This window comes from Malaclemys terrapin, chromosome 10, assembly GCF_027887155.1.
Source record: "Malaclemys terrapin pileata isolate rMalTer1 chromosome 10, rMalTer1.hap1, whole genome shotgun sequence".
Taxonomy (NCBI): domain Eukaryota; kingdom Metazoa; phylum Chordata; order Testudines; family Emydidae; genus Malaclemys; species Malaclemys terrapin.
In genome coordinates, this window is record NC_071514.1 from 35,627,540 (window position 1) to 35,647,318 (window position 19,779).

The window sequence follows — 19,779 nt, forward strand, 5'->3', positions numbered from 1 at the left end:
TGAAAATATTGGACAAAAAGTGCTGCTTATGACTGGAACCAATAATACAATCTCCATAGCTGGGCCTGGGACATATCCAGATCTATTTTAAGCTTTTCTTGCGATTTGTTAGCCTGTGACACCAATGAAGCCCTAGATAGTTTAGGATCTGGCTACTTGAGACAGCTTCTTCCTGTTCAGTACCATCACAGTTTAAAATAAGTGGAGGCACTGCACCCTGCTTTTCCAAAATGGAGTGATTCAGTTGCAGGGTATCCACCATGAAGGTTCCTCAACTAGAACTGCTCCTGTCCCTGCATCAGTCTGACACTGGTTGAATTTGTTAAGCCTGGTGGAGCATTCTGAGTTGTGCTTTTCTTAAGGTGGTGGATTGAAGGAAATAGAGTGGCTGAATGGAGGGCACTGTGCTTTTTGTTGAGTGATTCTTCTATATTCCCATACTCTGACTTCAGGTTCTTGGATCAGAAAGTTATGCAGTTCAGAATGTTATCCCTAACTTTCGATCTTTAAAACAAGTCAAACTGGACTCTGCTTTTGCCATCCAAGGACTTGACCATTTAAAGCTTGAATTCTTCTTTTTTTTAAACTGTGTACAACCACTTAGAGCTTCAGGATAGACACCACTTAAAGGAATATGTATATCTAAAATTCATGATCTCATGATGATGGTACAGTAATTGTAATTAAAAAAAACAAACTTGCACAGCAGTGTGAGGTGACACAATCCAGTCACTCTGTCCGTGGAAATTAAATGGAGTTGAAAATAGGCCCCGTAGTGTTAATTTTATTCTTTATGGTTAAGCTGTGAATTTTCTTTCCTTACAGATTTTGTACTTCCATTTGGCAAACGTTGGCTTTCCTCTTCTCTCTTTTGGAGCTGAAATGAACATTGCTGTGTTGTTTTTTTTGGTTTGGTTTTTTTTGGGGGGGGGGGGGTGGTTCCACAGCAGCAGCTTCAACTTACATAATAGCTTTTTCTCATGCCAACACACTCTTGTTTATGCACCAGCATCAACAAGGTCATCTGAGCCCAGGGAATGGTGTATTCAACTCCTGTAAGGAGCCACAGTATTTGTGTGGGTCACCAGAAATAGTAGCTCCTGTTCTGGTTAAATGCCTTAAGATTTTGTTCCTTCGGAGTTGAGATCTGAAAGCTACAGATCCACCACTGAGCAAAAGAGAACTTGCATTAATTAATCTCATACTTGCATTAATGTCCACTGCTGCACTACTAGACAGCAGATGGTGGAACCATAGCAGAATGTTGATTCTAAAATGGTGTGCAATGTGCCCTACATACTAAGAAAAAATGAACTTTGACTCTAAATTCTTTGGCATTAGGCTTTCTTTTCTTATAGCACAGTATGATGGAGAATTCTCTCAGTGCATTGAGGCACAAAGGCAAATCCCAAATTCCTACCTTGTTTTTACACAATCACTGTTCACTTTATCTTCTTCAGAGGATGGCAAAACAAACAAGTACAGATGGAATTAGAAAAAGGAATCACATTTTTAATACCCATCAAACATTCAAATTAGAAATAATTTAATGTTACAAGGAGGAGGCAGATGATAACTATAACTAGTTTTATTTGACAAGTTTCAGAGTAACAGCCGTGTTAGTCTGTATCCGCAAAAAGAAGAACAGGAGTACTTGTGGCACCTTAGAGACTAACAAATTTATTAGAGCATAAGCTTTCGTGGACTACAGCCCACTTCTTCGGATGCATATTTGGGATCCCAAATAAAACTCTGTACCAGTCCACCCGTATTTTGTTTCAAGTTTCTCTGCAGTTTAATTTAGTAAGGGCTTTCTGACAGTCAGCACAGCACCAAGTGGGTATTGGAATCCAGAGTTTCACTGGTTGCTTTGTGCTGTTTTTCATAGATTGATAGATTCCAAAGCCAGAAGAGACCACCATCATGATCATCTAGTCTGACTTCCTGTATAACATAGGTCATAGAACTTCCCCCAAACAATTCCCTGAGCAGATCTTTTAGAGAAACATTCAATCTTGATTTAAAAATTGTCAGTGATGGAGAGTCCGCCACAATCCTTGGTAAGTTGTTCCAGTGGTTAATTACCTTCACTGTTTAAAAAAATACATATTATTTCCCATCAGAATTTGTCTAGCTTCAACTTCCAGCCATTGGATCATGTTGTACCTTTCTCTGTTAGATTGGAGAGTATATTATTAAATATCTGTTCCTCATGTAGGTACTTGTACACTATTATCAGTTCACCTTCTCTGTAAGCAAAATAGTTTGAGCTCTTTGAGTCTTTCCTTATAAGGCATGTTTTCTAAGCCCTTAATCTTTCTCATGGCTCTTCTCTGTAACCTCTCCAATTGTTTAACATGCTTCTTGAATTGTGGACACCAGAACTGGACACAGCATTCCATCAGCAGTCACATTAATGTCAAATATAGAAATTAAATAACCTGTCTACTCCTGCTAGAGTTTCCCCTGTTCATGCATTCAAGGGTTGCATTAGTTCTTTTGGGTCACAGCATTGCACTGAGAGCTTGTGTTCAGTTGTTTATTCACCATGACCTCAATCTTTTTCAGAGTCACTGCTTTCCAGGATAGTCCCCCATTGTGTAAATACTGTATGTCCTATATTCTTTGTTCCTAGATGTATGCATTTATATTTAGCCATATTTAAAATGCATATTGGTTTTGTGCCCAGAATACCAAGTGATCCAGATTGCTCTGCATCAGTGCCCTGTCCTCTTATTTACTACTCCCCATTTTTTGTGTCATCCTCAAACTTTATTAGTTACTTTGTTTTGTTCCAGGTCATCGATTAAAAATGTTAAATAGCATGGGGCCAGAAACCAATCCTTGTGGGATCCCACTGGAATCGCACCTGTTTGATTCCCTGTTTACAGTTACATTTTGAAATATATCAGCTGCCAGTTTTTAATCCATTTAATATGTGCCATGTTAATTTTATATAGTTATAGTCTTTTAGTCAAATGTCATGTGGTACCAAGTCAATGCCTACACAAATCTAAGTGTGTTTCATTTAATACTATTTTATCACCCAAACTTGTAATATTATCATAAAAAAGATAACAAGTGAGTTTGATATCTAGCTTCCATAAACCCACGTTGATGGGCATTAATTATATCACCTTCCTTTTAATTCTGTATTAATCAAGTCCTGTATCAGCTGCTCTGTTATCTTGCCGAGCATCAATGTCAGACTGACAGGCCTATAATTACTTTGGGTCATCCTGTTTCCCCAACATTAGCTTTCTTCCAGTCTTCTGGAACTTATTGAAAATCAGCATTAATGGTCCAAGCAAGCACCTCAACTTGCATCCAAGAGTATTGAAAAAGCTGGCGATCTGGACCTGCTGATTTTTAAACTAACTTTAGTAGCTGCTGTTTAAAATCTTCCTGAGATACTAGTGGAATGGAAAGTGTTATCCACTTTATATCACTACACCGACTCCTAGACTTTAAGATTAGATCATTTAGTCTGACCTTCTCACCCACCCACTCCTGTGATAGACCCCTAACCTCTGGCTGAGTTACTGAAGTCCTCAAATCATGATTTAAAGACTTCAAGTTACAGAGAAACCATCATTTACATATAGTGGACATATTTATTGAACATCTCCCTTTTCTGCGTTACTAGTTGTAATTGGACCATAATCATCTAGCAGTGGACGAATACCATTCTTATGACTTTTTGTTCCTGTTGTACTTTAAAAAAAAATCCTTATTGTCCTTTACCTCTTCTGACCATAGATTTCTCCTTGTCTCTTTGCTTCCCTTATCAATTTTTCTACAATTCCTAGCTTCTGATTTATATTCATTACTATCAACTTCCGTTTTCTTCTACTTGTTTTGATATATTGTATATTATTTTTTTATAGTTGCCTTCTCTTCCCCTCTAAACCAGATCGGTTTTTAACCAGTATGATCTCCTTCCTTGATTTTGGGATTGTGGCTTTTTTGGCATCTAGTAAAGTATTCTTAAACAATTTCCAATGATCATTCACGTTTTTCTGATTTAAATTCTCTGTTCCTTTGTTTTCAGCTTTGTGAAATTGGCTCTTTTAGAATACCAACTATCTATATATTGCTGTTCTGGACTTATCTTTGCACATTATAAATTTAAATCAAGTCATGATCACTTGTACCTAAGCTACCATTACTTTTTAGTTCTGTGATCAGTTCCTTTTTTATCTGTCTAGATGAGATCTAATATAGAATTCCATTGTGCTGGATGCAACACTTCTTGAGTTAGGAAATTGTCATATATAGTATTTAGAAATTCCAAGGATGTTTGAGTACTGTCAACATGTGACTTCCAGCATGTGTTACTCAAATTGAAGTTCCCATGATCATGAAGCTTTCTTTCCCTGATGTTCTAGATATAGTAGGTGCATAAGGTGCTGGTATTACTGTTCTCGGGTGTGATTTTTGAGGTCTGTAGTAGACACCAGCTAATACCCATCTTGTATTTTATCTGTGGGACATTGATACATAACTTGGAATAAAAGTGATCTTGAACGCTTATCAGTGACTCACTCAGAAACAGGTAATGCCATTTTTGACATAGAGGGCCACTCCCTTCCTCTTTTGCCCACTCGATCCTTCCTAAATAGGTTATAACCACTGTTTTTTTTCCCCCCATTTCAATCATGGGAATTATTCCCCCCCCCCCCCCCCGCCCCCCGGTTTCCGTTATAGCAACTATATCAAATGTGTCCTCATAAATGAGCAATTCAAGTTCCTCTTGTTGCAACAGTATCTCATTTGCAAAGAGCATTGGCAGTGGCACATTCTATAACATGCTTCCTTTGTACCATGTCCACCTGACCTAACTTCTTCTGATTTTTTTTTTTTGAACAAGAAAAGCTTAATTAACAACTCTTTAAAAGATCGTACTCTTAGCTTACCTTGCCTGTGTAAACTTCAAGACACCCCCACTTCAACAGATGTCACTTAAATATTAAATGGGCAGCTGTTTTTTTGCTCCTCCTCTTCCTGTTCATGTTCCTGCACATCTGAAAAATTAACATGACAGAACTAAGATGCTCTAAAGAAAAATCACCTTAAAGATAATAGATTGTGCTCTGGGAAGATAAAGGATAAATATGAAAAAGCTGTCTCGTTCAGTGTGTGGCCTATGTGGACGTTGCACTTCCTGATGATCCCCTCTCATTCACTATATATTGTTCCTATTCTGCAGCACATGAGGTAGTGCTCCTCTCAACCAACACCTATTAAACCACCCAACCCTGTATCACAACTCTGTCTCCTTGTGAGTTCAGGTTGCACAGACAACCTTAACTTTTGCATTTACAGACTTGAGTGCTTCATTTTGCAGTCTGAACTTTCATCTAATACCCACTAGAGATTCCATATAGAAGCTATATCTTTAAAATTCCATCCATGTGCAACTGCTAAACAGCAATAGAACTCTCTTCTCTGCCCAGTTACATCAACTAGTGAGGCAAAGGCTACTGCAGAATGCCCCCATTGCATATTAAGGGGTGGGGTCTTTGTCTGGCTTAATGGAGACAAGTAGTCAGTTGCCACTGTAAAGGCTTCCCTTCCCTCTCCCCACTCCACAACGCACACAGAAGGTTTACCTGGTCCATCTAGGAAACAGGGAGGGTCTGACCAGGTCAGCAGAGGGACTTGTGCCCTTCCTCCATGGGTGACCAGAAGAGGAGGGTATTTGTAAGGGGGGAGGAGGAGTTGGAAAAACCCCTTTTTACCTGGACAGTGAACCATGGTTCCTTTTGAAGTATTGCCTCCTTATTGTGTACCTGTGCAAACCAAATGAAAGGAGACAGAGCTTCAGCGGAGCCTCTGCCTCTGTCTACATGCCTAATTGCAGACCATATTTCACAAGTCCTATGTATTAAGAAAAATGAGTGGAATTTCAGTTTGTGTATGCAGATCCAATGGAATGCTAAGATGGATGGCCCAAGAGTAATACCCTTTGGCTATGTCTACACTATGGACTTCTGTTGACATAGCTGTATCTGTCAGGGCTGCGAAAAGCTGTGTTCCCTGACAGACATAGCGGTGCCAGCAAGAGTTCCCAGTACTTTTGCTTGTGTCGCTTGTTCCACACACAGGAGGAGGGTTACTAGCTCTCTGCATTCATGGGAGGAATGCTTTGCCATCTATAAGCCCTTTGGGTTTGTTTTTTACCTTTTTTTTACCTGAAAAGCTCCTGGGTTTTACAAAAGCTGTTTAGTCCAAAACTCTGGTGAAAAATTAGGATAAACCACTCAGTATTTTCCTGTACTTGAATGTTAAAATCCATACCTTACACTACATAGATGTTTTATGCTGATAATAAATTTGGTCTTAAGTGGAGTGCTAGGTAAACATGAAGTTCCTCTTTTTCTAGGTTTTGCTTTGAATTCTGGTTATCATTTAAAAGTTTAAAGACATTAAAGTTTGAGTTTTACATATTTATCCTGACTGTTTGCATGTATTCTAGCCTCTACACCAGGGGAGGGCAAACTATGGCCTGCGGGCCGGCTCTGGCCTGTCAAGGCTTTCAGTCCAGCCCGCAGGATTGCCAACCCCATGGTGTAGCAGGGCTAAGGCAGGCTCCTTGACTGCCCTGGCCCCGCGCTGCTTCCAGAAGTGCCTGGCACCGCGTCCCTGCGGCCCCTGGGGGATGGGGGGGGCAGAGGGCTCCATGCGCTGCCCTCGCCTGCAGGCACCACCTCTGCAGCTCCCAGTGGCCGGGAACGGAACTGTGGCCAATGGGAGCTTCAGGGGTGGTACCCACAGGCGAGGGCAGCACGCAGTGTAGCCGCCTACCCCACCCCCAGGAGCCACTACCGGACATGCTTGGCCCCACTGCGTGCCGGTGCCGCTCGAGGTAAGCAGCACCGGGCCAGAGCCTGCACCATGAACCCCTCCTGCACCCCAGCCCCTTGCCTTGAGCCCCTTCCTGCACACCGCACCCCCTCCCACACCTTGCACACCATCCCCCTGCCCCAGCCCTACATTCATGGTCCTGCATACAATTTCCCCACCCAGATGTGGCCCTCGCACCCAAAAGTTTGCCCATTCCTGCTCTACACATTTTGTGTTTTAGTGGGAGAGAAAGGACCGGGAAAAATGCTAACATTACCAGGTGTGGCTTTTGAGTTTTCAAATTTGTCTTTTTCACCCAAAGTAAGGAAGCCATTGTGACGGGTGAGCTGCCACCTGATGTGCTGTGGTTTAACTGAGCCTCCCCTGCTCAATCAGCCTGGGTTCCTTCCCTCTTACTGCTTTGCTGAATTAAGCTCTCTGGCCTCTTGCAGCACATACACGCACGTAGGGCCGCATCCCACTGCAGCTACAGACTGAAATCAGCTCTGTGTGAGATGGCTCCCCCAGCACTCATGTGCCCACCCCTGTTGGGAGACAAACCCAAAATACTACTGTCTTGTACTGTAGAGAAATACTTGTACAGTGCAAGCTCATAAAATTTGCCCTCTTCCTCACGGTGAAGAGAGATGTGCACGACTCTCCCCCTACCCCTCCCCCCCAGTTAGAAATTCTAGAAACTGGGTTAAATAATAAAATTTGTTTTGTTCATTAACTACAAAAGGTGAATTTTAAGTGAATATAAGAGATAAAAGACAGAACAAAGCAGTTTACTGAACAAATAAAACAAAGTATGCAAGCTAAGCTCAATATACTTAAGAAACAGATTACAAAATGTAATTTCTTACCCATATTATTATTTTAGACAGGTTCCAAAGTTTCTGTAGTTTAGAGTTCCAGTTATATTTCTTTTCAGATTGGACCCTTGTCTCAGGCTGGACTCCACTCTGCCTTCTCTTCAGGTGGCTTTAGCAGTTTCTCCTCTCGGGCAGACAGGCCATGGAGAAGAGAAGTCCTATTTGCCTTTCTCCCCATCCTTAAAGGATTCCTGCCTTATGTAAATCCTATTTGTTTTCCAAACTTAACCCCCCTCCCCCTTCCCTTCCAGAGGAAAGTTACAAAAAGTCCCAGGTAATGTTTAATATCAGATAATGAGACCACCTGACCTTGTAGTGTCACAGTTGTCCCTGATGCCTCCCAGGAGGGAGAGAGATTAGTATTTTCATGGTTTTGTTCCTTTCTGATGGCTCATCAGATTTGATGGCCTGTCGTCTGGTGGATGTCTTCCCAATACACACCCAGTTGTAATTGTTACATAGTCCATATTTTTAACTTTAGATACATGAATGATACATTCATACAAATTGGATAATTACATTCAGTAAATCATAACCTTTCCAATGATACCTTACAAGACCCATCTTGCATAAAGTATATCTCTGTTATGTCAGTCATATCATAAGTATATTTTCATAAAGAAGATGGAGTGAAACCTCACAACCATTATTCCTTTCCCCCACATCCTCTGGATCTTCAAACACCATTAATTTATCTCAGTTTTAGGTAGCAGCCAATTTCCTAGAGAAAGATTATCCCATCAGACTTCTGTTATCTGAGTTCAGCTACTGATAAACTGAAAAGTGTGCCTGTATGCTTGGCTCTCATTAATGGAAATATAAATTGAGTGAAACCACATTTTATTTACTATCCCCCACTTTGTGCTCAGTTTCAGGAAGAGGCTTCTAAATAAGTCCCAATCTTTTTTTTAAATTCACTGAATAGTTGTGGTAAGTTTGCCTTAGCTTCATATAGAGGTTCATACCATATATACTTGATCATAAGCTCATCATAAGATCATCATTTATAAGCGGACCCCCACAGGATGGATAAGTAAAAATGGAAAATTTTTATAACCTGTTTATAAGCTGACCTTATAATTCAGGGGTCAGCAAACTTTGGCTCCCGGGCCATCAGTATAAGCTGCTGGTGGGCCGAGATGGTTTGTTTACCTCCAGCATCCGCAGGCACGGAGGTAAACCTAAGTAAACAAATTGTTCCGGCGCACCAGCTGCTTACCCTGTCGGGCCAGGACAGCAGCTGGTGTGGAAACTTTTTTGGGGGGAGAAACTGGGAGTCAGGGGAGTAACCTCTGTGACCACCCCCCACATAGCCCTAGCCCGGGACCCCCACACTCTCCCCATCCCATCCCTTCCCACCTTATCTGGGGAGAGCCAGGGGAGGATGTCTCTGGCCTGGCTGGAGCTGCTCCGGTGGGCCAGACCGGGCAGCGCAGCCACAGCCTGCTCTGGGGGGTGGGGCCAAGCGGTAGGCTGCAGCCTGCCAGCCCCGGAGCTGCAGCTGCTTTGGAGGCTGGGGGGAGAGCAGCGTGGCCAGAAGCAGAGAGACTCTGGCCCCGCCTCCTCCCTTCTGGCTGTGCTGCCTCTCCTTGCTCCCTCTGTTGAGGGGAGGGGCTGTGTCCCACCTCTCCCTCTCTGTACCCATTCATAAGCCAACCCCCTTCTCTGGTGCTTCCCTTTTTTACTAAAAAAATTTGGTTTATGAATGAGTATATGGGGTACTTTTCTAATGAACTCATCATTAGAGATGTATATATCCAAACTCATCTGACATTTAATGTAAGGGGTTCTCTCCAATTTCCTGGGACAAGAATTGAGGAGTTCGAATGAGGTATCAGGTTTGTAAATCTAGGCAAGAATCTGAAATGTCATTCCTGTGTGTCTGAAGTGAGCAATAATACAATACACTTTGCATAATCTTAGCAGCCCTTTTCTAAGGAGCTGATTACTTCTGAAAAGGGGAATTAATAACAGTTACATTTATGGGCAATTTTACAGAGCCCCTGCATTTTCTTCATCTGATGTGTTCACTGGTACAATATAATAGATTGGGTTGAAAGACAAGAGCCATGTCTACACTACAAGTGCTTTACGGCTATACTGTATAGGTAGGCTTGGAAGGACAGATTATCAGTATATTTCACTGTACACACAAACTGACAAAATATATTCCCATTGATAAAAGAAATTTACAGATAAGCAGCTTTTTTTTTTTACTCTGCCTAAGAACTTGTTGAAGTTTGATTTAAGGATATAATATAGTTTGTATATTTTGACATGTGATGTTGACAATTTGTGTTTATCGTTGTTAAAAGCTTTAACTTTTTTAATCTCAACATCTACTGTCACAAAACAATGGGGGTTGACAATTATTTTACCACCATCCTATAATTTCCCGTAACTGAACATTTAAATAGATAAAAATAGAAAAACATGCTTAAAAATAAATATTTATGATATCCATTGAAATTATAAAATAAAGATAGGCTTCGCAGAATTCAATGTTTGGTCTTTATGATTTCCTGGGAATTGATTGATGTTTGTTACAAATTTTTTAAAAATGCGTGAAAATTGGGTGCAAAAAAACAAACTTCACAGTTTTCTGGGTAAACATTGGGGGTCCGGAGGACAAAAAAACAACTAATTGAGAAAAGGAAGAGTACTTAAATCACAGCATTTATAAACTTAAGAGTACTTAAACTACAATAAACTGCTTTTACTTTATTTTATGAATTGTACTTCAACACAAGGTGCACATGCGTGTGTATATCTACATCTTCTACTACATTGCCTCACTTTAACAGACAACTTTCGGTGGGGTGGCCTCTTCTCTTTTTTGTTCATAAACTTCAAAATTCCTTTTGTGCAGAAATTTTCAGTGCTTGATCTTGAATCAAAGATTAATTCTTTTTAGAACTCTGAGCAAAATCAGTTCAGTTGAGTTATAAGAACTTGTCAGTGGGAAGAAGGGGAAAGATAATTTCCTGCATGTCATGATCAGAACTCGTACTCACAGAGGTCCAATGGTACAGTAATTCCTCACTTAACATTGTAGTTATGTTCCTGAAAAATGCGACTTTAAGCAAAACGATATTAAGCGAATCCAATTTCCCCATAAGAATTTATGTAAATGAGGGGGTTAAGTTCCTTGGAAAAAATTTTCACCAGACAAAAGACTATATTTTACACTCTCGCGCGTGTGCTCTAAGTTTTAAACAAACAATTTAATACTGGTACACAGTGATGATGATTGTGAAGCTTGGTTGAGGTGGAGGAGTCAGAGGATAGGATATTTCCAGGGAATGCCTTACTGCTAAATGATGAACTAGCAATTGGCCGACCCCTCAAGGGTTAACACTCACACACTACTGTACAAGGCAGCAAGAAAGTAGGGAGGGCAGAACGAGACACACACCCTGTGTGTGTGAGTGAGAGAGAGAGATGTGCATTCCCCTTTAAGTATGAAGAGTGGGGTCAGAAGTACACTGCCTTGTTAATTAGATCAGCAAGCTGAGACCAGACCAAAGCTGCAGCTGCTGCTGCCTGGAAGCTCCCTCTGTCTTGTGTTGCCCCTGCTCTATGGAAGATGGGGTAAGTGGGATGCAGGAGCAGGGGGGAGGGGGACACCCTGACATTTAATATACTCTACCATTTTGTGGTACCTTAATAGAGTTGCATAGACTTTGAGAGTATACAGTTTTTTTTTTTTTTTAGCATTAGTAATACAAATGAAGCTGTTAACTGTTGCCTGTTTTTTAATTTTAGGGTGCAGTGTCTGGGTCAGTCCAGGCTTCAGATCGACTTATGAAAGAGCTCAGGGATATATACAGATCACAGAGTTATAAAACAGGTAAGGTGCTCTACATTTCTCTCCTTAGAAATGCAAGTCAGAAGCTTTTTATCTCTTGGTAAATATCTTCTGCTAATAGCTCTTTGTTTTGTACTTTATTTCATTATGTGCATTTTTTTTTTTTAATCTTCGCTTCAGATTTTGAAGTTGAATTACTTGAATTTTCTTTAAGCATTCCACCTGCAAAAAAATTTTTTTTCTGGCTTTCATATTTTTCTAACCTGGCTTCTTTGCTACATAAAATTTCATGTTAACAGTAGTAGCATTAATATAACCGCTTGAGTGCCGTCTAGAGGTGATGCTGAACACCACAGATCACATTGACTTTAGTGGGAATTGTGGTTTTTCAGCATCTCTTGGGATCTAGCCCTCCCACCCCAGGTACATAGGGCAAAAATCTTGCAGTGCTGTCCTGGTCATGTGGTACTGCATGTTACATTTGAAGCAATTTAAATATTCCTGCCACACAAGGGATTGCACTTGATTCAAAAGCCCTGTTCTATTGAATGCAATAAGTGAGATTTAGTCTTAGCCATATTTTTATCTATCAGTTCTCCTTTGATAATACTCTCTGATGCTCAGTTTCTGTATGCATACAGTGTTGCACATACACGTCCTGCCCTTTCAGCTACTGAAACTATTGAAGAACCATGGTTGTATGTTTATTTTGTAAACAAGTGTTCATCATTTATCCCAATAGATTAGCTTAGTCAGATAAAGGCTGGCTATCCTCTTTACACCGTATATAGAAATTGCCTGAAATAGCACAACAGTGGGGTGAGTGGATTGTGTTGTCTGGTCGCTTTCTGTAGTGAGTAGAAGTTTTATAATATAGTTGTTATAGTAGATTCATCTGCTGTAACTTCCTGAGCAGAACATAGCCATACTGGCTCAGCCCTAATGTCTTATTTCTTGCCCACACAAGGGACAAGAGTACAGGTACATGTCAGGGTGGGAATAGGGAGAATTCCTGATCAAAAGTCTTTGGATTTGCTTGTCTGACAGGAAAATGCCTGTCCCAGCTGTCAGGATAGGCAGCCTTGTTCTCAAGTAAATTAAAAAGAATGATTGCTGCTCTGATTTGTCTAAAGGCGTTCTCTGCATTTTGCCTGTCCTATTTTGAGTTACTGTGCCAGTTTTCTTATTTTAATGTGCCTGACCCTCATTCAGTGGCTTTGGTATTTTAATTTATATTTAAGAAAGGACAAAACTGAACAAGACAGACGACCAGTCTGAGACTGTCTCAGTTCCATTTCAGAATATTTACTTTAACGTTATTGTGGATTTCCTATATTTATCTGGTTTGAAATACAGATCTGATCATACAGAATAGTGCTAATCTCATGCTGCCTGCTACTGTTGAGTGTTCGTTTTGTGACACGATCCATCACTGTCTTTTTGTTCCGATTACCCCTTCAAGCCAGTAGAGACTAGTCAGTGGGGCTGAGAAGAATCTACAGTTAGGCCATTTTCTCTTATCTGCATTAAGTCATGGAGTGCGCTTTGCTGTCTATGTGGGGATTTCAGGTTCATTTTAGGAAAGCCATTTCCATCAAGAGCAGTATCCTTTTGAAAGGCAGGAAGCCTGGTTGCTAAAGTCTTCATTAAATATGCATGTGCACTGTCTCAGGTGGATTTAATGGTATTGAGTCATTTTAGATGCAACTACTGACCAGAGTGCCTTATTTCAATGCCTCTGTGAAGTGTTTAGCAGATTGTCCACCTATAGACTGGCATAATGGGCCAATTCACTAAGATTATGCTACTGTGTGGAGTGAAAGTATTGAAACCATGTGACTGTGGAATGCTGTAGCCTGAGAGCCCTGTAGATAGAGGGCTGAGAATGTACAGTTGTGGTCTCTAAAAGTTCTTCATGCACTTGTCTGTGTCTTTGCTGTGGTGCCACATATCTAGTTTGAACACAGTTTTATAAGAAAAGTCTGAGAGTGTATTTTGATAGATGAGTGGCTTGGTCATCCATAGCTCACAGATTTGCACCAACACTAACCATTCCAAATGCAAAGATCCTAGAATAATAACTCATAATTGATTACCAGTGATAAAATCACAGCCTTGGGTATCAAAGAATCAGATGGTGGAAGTGATTACTGGAGTTATATATTCCTTCAGAAAGGAATGAGATTTCTACAGCTTGCATAGTTACCAGACTCTCCTGTTGGAATTATAATCTTCAGACTATTCCTGCCTATGTAATTATGTGATTATTATCCATGTAAAAATTACATCTTTAAAAACATACCAGTCTTGCCTTATACGGTAAAAGGTTTACTTGACTGTTTATGTATTCCCTGTACTTAATATACTGACTCCTTTAAAATGCTATGGTGAAGTTTAGTTATGTAAGGCAGCAGGCACATTTTCAGTATAATCTGTAATTCTAATTTGTACAATAAACAGTTTAAACATACACAGATCAGAGTCCCAAATCATGCCGTTTACAGGCTGCCAGAGACTGACATCCTTTTGGTTTGCTGTTGGAGTGTCTGTCACTACCCACTGTGATAGCAACCCCCTTTTTTTATTTTCTATTCAGTGGTTACCTTTCTGGCAACATTGATTGGATCAGCCCCCACCTGCAAATTAGGAAATTGTTGGTTTGGATTAACGTGCATAATACTAATCTTTGTGCATACGTACAGGAGATGAAGCCTGTTCAGCATTGAATGAGATGTGGCTATAGATGTTAGGAAATATGAAGAAAACAGAAGTAGAAAAATTCTAGAATGGGAAAGGACACCCTTGATTTGTGTGGTATTCCCATTTGAAACTATTAGGAGATACAGATAGTTTTTGTAACCTTATTCTGAAAGTACTTATGGTTATCTAAGGGAAAGCACATCTTGAATTGAGGCTCTTATCCCTTGATGTATCCGATAGATTAATCATTGCTTATAGCCACAGACTGGCCTGGTCAGGCACTTAAAAGGATATAACAGATTTTATATGCTTTTCCTTATTAAAGATGATAAAACATAATCTGTTTGGGATGGTGTTACACAGTTAATTCAGAACAATACATTCTGGTTCCTAAATAACTTGTCTAATACTTCCACAGGGATTTATTCAGTGGAACTTGTAAATGACAGCCTGTATGAGTGGCACGTTAAACTTCTAAAGTAAGTTTACATTTTTTTTTAAACTCTCTCTCCTAAAGAACCCATTTTAATGCTGCTACACAGATTACAATATGGAATTGACACTGTCTAGCTAGAATGTACTATGAAGGCTTCCTGGATAGAGGTCTTTGGAATTTAATGCAGACTGAACTGAACTGCATGGTAGAGCTGGCACAGAATATACCTGAATTTACACTGTCAAACCAGTGCTCTTTTACCATAATTTTTGACCACCAAGATTCTCTCCCCAAACCCTTACAAAATGGTGAACCTGTCGTACTGAATAATTTTTTAACTTGAAGAATAAATAGGTTTTGATCCTTTTTGAGTTATACAAAAGAACAGAACTGTTTTACTGGCATTAGCAGCTTTTATTTTTATGACTCAACAATGACATATGCCTAAAATGAAAAAAATACAATTCCAGGATATAGTCCTAATCACCTGGGTGTGAACTATGAAATGTTAACAAGATTGAAAATCTTAAGCTTTTTACTACACATGTTGGCCAATACTACCGACACATCTATACTTTTAATTACTATTTTATCTATACTTTTAATATGTATATATCTTTTACCTTAAAAAATATTCCCAGAGCTGTTCCCTTGAAATCATCCCTGGTGATAGGGTAACATGCTAACCTACAGATTAACCTCTAAAAAGGGAAAAACATACCCCAAACCAAGCTAGTTACATCTGTCCCCTAGAAGTGATGGAGTGGATCCCATCAGACTGCTATGAGGTTCTCCCAGAACTGCATGGACACACAGAACAACTGCTTGAGGGAACACCCTCTCTGGATGGATCACTGACCTACCCCCAGCTGCCATGAGCACAAGCCTTGTTTCCCTCTTTGAGGGCTTGTCTATACTACACAGCTTTTAGCGACACAGCTGTGTCGCTACAGCCATGCCGCTAAAAGTCGGGCAGTATAGCCGCTGTTTGTCGGTTCTCCTGCCATCAAAAAACTTCCACCCGCAACAAGTGGCATTTGCGTTCTCCTGCTGACAAGGCTCTGTTCACACTGGCCCTTGTCGTGGCAAAACTCTTTCTAGGGGTTTAACACTTCTGAAAGACAAAATTGTGTCATTCACTTATCAGTGTAGACCTAGCCTTAGTGTGGTTGTAGGCATTCAGAGAAGTGCTACTGGCTTCCAGTGGAATATCTATGGTCTTCAGCAAAGTGCTTGATGCATCCAGCACATATGTAACCAAACTTACAAGGAAGGGACTGTGTCTGTGTTCTTACTAAAAAGTTTATTGGGATGCCAGTTCTTGAGGTAGGATTAACCTAGCACTGCAAGAATTGATAACTAGGCTGCTAGCTATTTATAATCCTGCCATCAGTGTCTGCCAACAAACAGGGTTGTTGAAATTGTGCTGATAGCAAAGACCGTTGGCTTTACTAATGCCACAGATGCAGAATTTCTGATTCGGTGGTAATCTAGAACTCTGCACTATACATCAAATGTAACTCGTTCAGTTAGTAAACATTGAAGGTTTGAGTACGAGTGTAAAAATCTCTTCATTTAAAAGCATTTAACTTTTAGAAGGACACCAGATTTCAGTGATGAGAAAATGAATTACTATTTTCAAACAAAAGGGTTTTTTATTTTGAATGTCCGCATTTCAAATCCTTGAATAACATAAATATGGTAAGAACATGATACATCACAGTGAATCTTCTTGCTGCTACTTTCAACTGCAGAGTGTTTACCTGGCATTTGTGCTTTTGATTAAGAATTGTAAAAGTTAATTGAAACTGCAAGAACATTAAAGGAGATAAAGGAACTCTTAAAGGGTAATTTCTCTTCTATAGAAAGCCAAATGATTCATTTCATTCTGTTTTGCTTTTCCCACCTGTTTAATTTCTAGAGTTGATCCTGACAGCCCGTTACATAGTGATCTTCAGGTCTTAAAAGAAAAAGAAGGTGTAGAATACATTTTGCTCAACTTTTCATTTAAGGTAAATGAGTATCAGTAGAGTACTGAGAGGAAATTTTTACTATCTGGATGTAGAAATCATTTAAAATGGTAGTAGGCCATGTGCTCTATTTCGGGGTTCTCAAACTTCATTGCACTGCGACCCCCTTCTGACAACAAAAATTACTTCACAACCCCAGAAAGGGGGACTGAAGTCTGAGCCTGCCCAAGCCCCACTGCCCCGGGTTGGGGGGCCAAAGCCCAAGCCCACTGTCCTCGGCATGGGGGGCCAAAGCTGAAGCTCAAGGGCTTCAGCTCCAGGCAGCAGGCCTGCAACCTGAGCCCTGCCGCTCAGGGCTGAAGCCCTTGGGCTTTGGCTTCGGCCCTGGGCAGTGGGACTCGGGCTTCGGTCCCGGGCCTCAGCAAATCTAAGCCAGCCATGACGACCCTGTTCAAAGGGGGTGGCGACCCACTTTGGGGTCCTGTCCCACAGTTTGAGAACTGCTGCTCTGTTTGAAGGATGATGGTATAGCTTTCAAAAACAGATACGATTTTTAATATATTACTGTACTGTCACATTCCAAGGCTGATGTTCTGGTAGAAGTAATGTAAACTTCTACGTGAATGCAAGATGAAGATTTAATTTTTCAAACTCTATAAACTATGCATTGCCCAAAGAATAAATTGAAATATCCTTTTCTTATTCGAAATCAGTGTTGCAGCATAGCTTTTAACTCTATACTTTGTTGTGCTTTTCAGGATAATTTTCCTTTTGATCCACCCTTTGTGCGAGTGGTATCTCCTGTGCTCACAGGAGGGTAAGTTTGTTTTTTTTGTTTTTTGTTTTTTTAACTCTGACTTGTATAAAAAGGTTTTGTAGTAGAAACTATGCTGAAGACACCCTTGATTTCTGGGAACTACAACTGGATTTTAAGGCAAGACCCCACAATGTATATTGGTGAACTGCTGTCAGATAGGAGACTATGACAACACTCAGGCAATGAGAGACAGACAGACACCGAGACTTGCTTCTCAATCACTGCTAATTCAAACCAGTGAGCTAAAGTAGTTTCCAGCTAGCTGCCTATATGAAATGTGTTGGTTTAGTCCATTGTGACGTTGCAAAGTGTGTGTGTACACTAATTCTTTTCCCTAGAACTTCCTGCTATTGACGTTGGCAGTAGCAATGATAGGTGTAACAGTAAGGATAATTGCCAATGTCGTTACCTCCATGTGATTTAATCCTGCTGTGCTCAGAGCAGATGACGTGGTGGTTATAACGCTGCTGGCCAGTCTGTACTGGTTTTCATACTGGTGGAGCTGCATCTCTGTAACAGTGGGGAGTTTTAGGGCAAAGGTTAGTGCAAACATAGCCCAGAAGCATTAAACTTGATGACGATGACCTTCTTACTCCTAAGGATGATTCCTGTAGAGTATTACTGAAGTACATTGGCTGGGCAGTGTTGGGGAAGCTTATAGATATTTATTGGGATGGGATGGAATTCGGCATCAGTGTTGTAGGAAGGTAAGTGACAGTTCTTATTTAAAAAAATTTCTGAATTTAGTGGAAACTGGTACTGATTCTGACTCTGCGTAGCCTATTGTCAACCTTAATTCGAGAAATAGTAATTTTGAATTGTAGACATGACTGCTGCTGTCAACAAATAAATATATAAAAAGTAATATGAAAACAATGCATTCATTACCCATTTAAAAGCGCACTCTCTTCCTTAAACTGATTTTTCCTGATGCAAAATTGCTGGTAAAGAAAAGGTGAATAGCTCTAAAGGTCTTGATTTTTCATGACTATCGCAGAGAATGTAACACAATTCCAGCTTCGGAAATGTGTCCAACATGCTCCTGATAGTCCAGATGAAGGAGAACATTCTGCACTTTGTGGGCTTAAAACTCCTGTTACTTCATCCCATTCCCTTTGTTGCCCTGGCATGTTGTGAATTGCTGATGTTCATTCAGAGTGACTTCGCAGTATGTATAGTGCATGCTGGGGAGCTACTTGGTTTAGAAGTGACAAAATGCTTGAGAAGGTGAGTTTTAAGATTAAATAATGAATGCCCCTCTTGCCTGTCTCTTCTGTGAAGAGGAGGCCATTGCACATACTTGTAAAATTGCTGGAATTGTGTTACATTCCTTTTTGGAAGTAACTCTAAAAAACTATCCATTTGTACTATGTCTACAATAGAGCCCTCAAAAATAGCATCCCTCTGCCACATTTTTCAATTCTGACTGTGAAAACTGTCCAGACTAGCTGTCACTGATTCTCACTAAGACTTTCCTTGTGGTTGGACAAAGCAAATTAGTTTCTCTTGTCTCTAGACATCATTCTGCTCTATATAAATAAATGTATATAGCTAACATACTGCAATATATTGCCCTTGAAAGTGCTCTCTAATTTTTTATAGCTGAGCAAACAGTGTGACAGACTAACTCATAACAGCCTGAGGGTATGACTGCACAGTAATCTCTTTACTAACTGGTCTTGAAAGATGCCAAATAAAAGCCACGTTGAATTCAAAATTTCTAATCTAACATTTATTTTTAGGTATGTCCTGGGTGGGGGTGCATTATGCATGGAACTTCTTACTAAACAGGTGAATATAAAATCAAAATCTTTTGTATTTTCTTTGTGTTTGTTTGTTTTTTTTAATTGTCAAGAGTAATGGTGGAAGGGTGCAATGCTTAGATGGGGTGGGAGGAGAAAGTGATTGTAATAGCAGTTAGCATCCTGACTAGAACAAATAATATTTCTTAAGAATAGTAATAAGAAGGTGTTTTTGTATGTGAGCTTAAACACCACCGCCTGTTAGGAACAAAGGGCCAAATCATACATTCCTGTGGAAATGCTTGCCGTAGGGGAACAAGGTCCAGGAAGCTTGAGCTCTGTAAGGGTCACCTTACTGAACTTGCATCAGATCTTCCTCTTCACTGTGGAGGGACTGGGGAGGGAGAGGAAACAGGAAGTGCTGTTCTTTCTCCCCATCCCAAACTTGGTGGATTCCTGGAGTCTGTGAGAGAGGGAACCCCAGGTCCAGTAAAAGGCGAGATCACTTTGTCCTGCTCCTTTGAAACCCCCCCACTGCCTAGTAGCTGCCCCCCAAAATCTGATATGGGGGTGCAGGTGCTGAGC

General features: G+C 40.4%; 1 protein-coding gene across 2 annotated transcripts in view; it reads left to right on the plus strand.

The window, feature by feature from the left end:
- The window catches only part of UBE2Q2 (ubiquitin conjugating enzyme E2 Q2), a 72,272-nt gene that overhangs the window by 46,371 nt on the left and 6,122 nt on the right, over positions 1 to 19,779 (plus strand). For both annotated transcript variants that reach the window (XM_054041520.1, XM_054041519.1), the window contains exons 6-10: positions 11,487 to 11,571; positions 14,648 to 14,708; positions 16,587 to 16,677; positions 17,394 to 17,452; positions 19,195 to 19,243. In XM_054041520.1, coding sequence (XP_053897495.1) covers positions 11,487 to 11,571; positions 14,648 to 14,708; positions 16,587 to 16,677; positions 17,394 to 17,452; positions 19,195 to 19,243 — 345 coding nt within the window. The remainder of the gene's footprint in view (positions 1 to 11,486; positions 11,572 to 14,647; positions 14,709 to 16,586; positions 16,678 to 17,393; positions 17,453 to 19,194; positions 19,244 to 19,779) is intronic.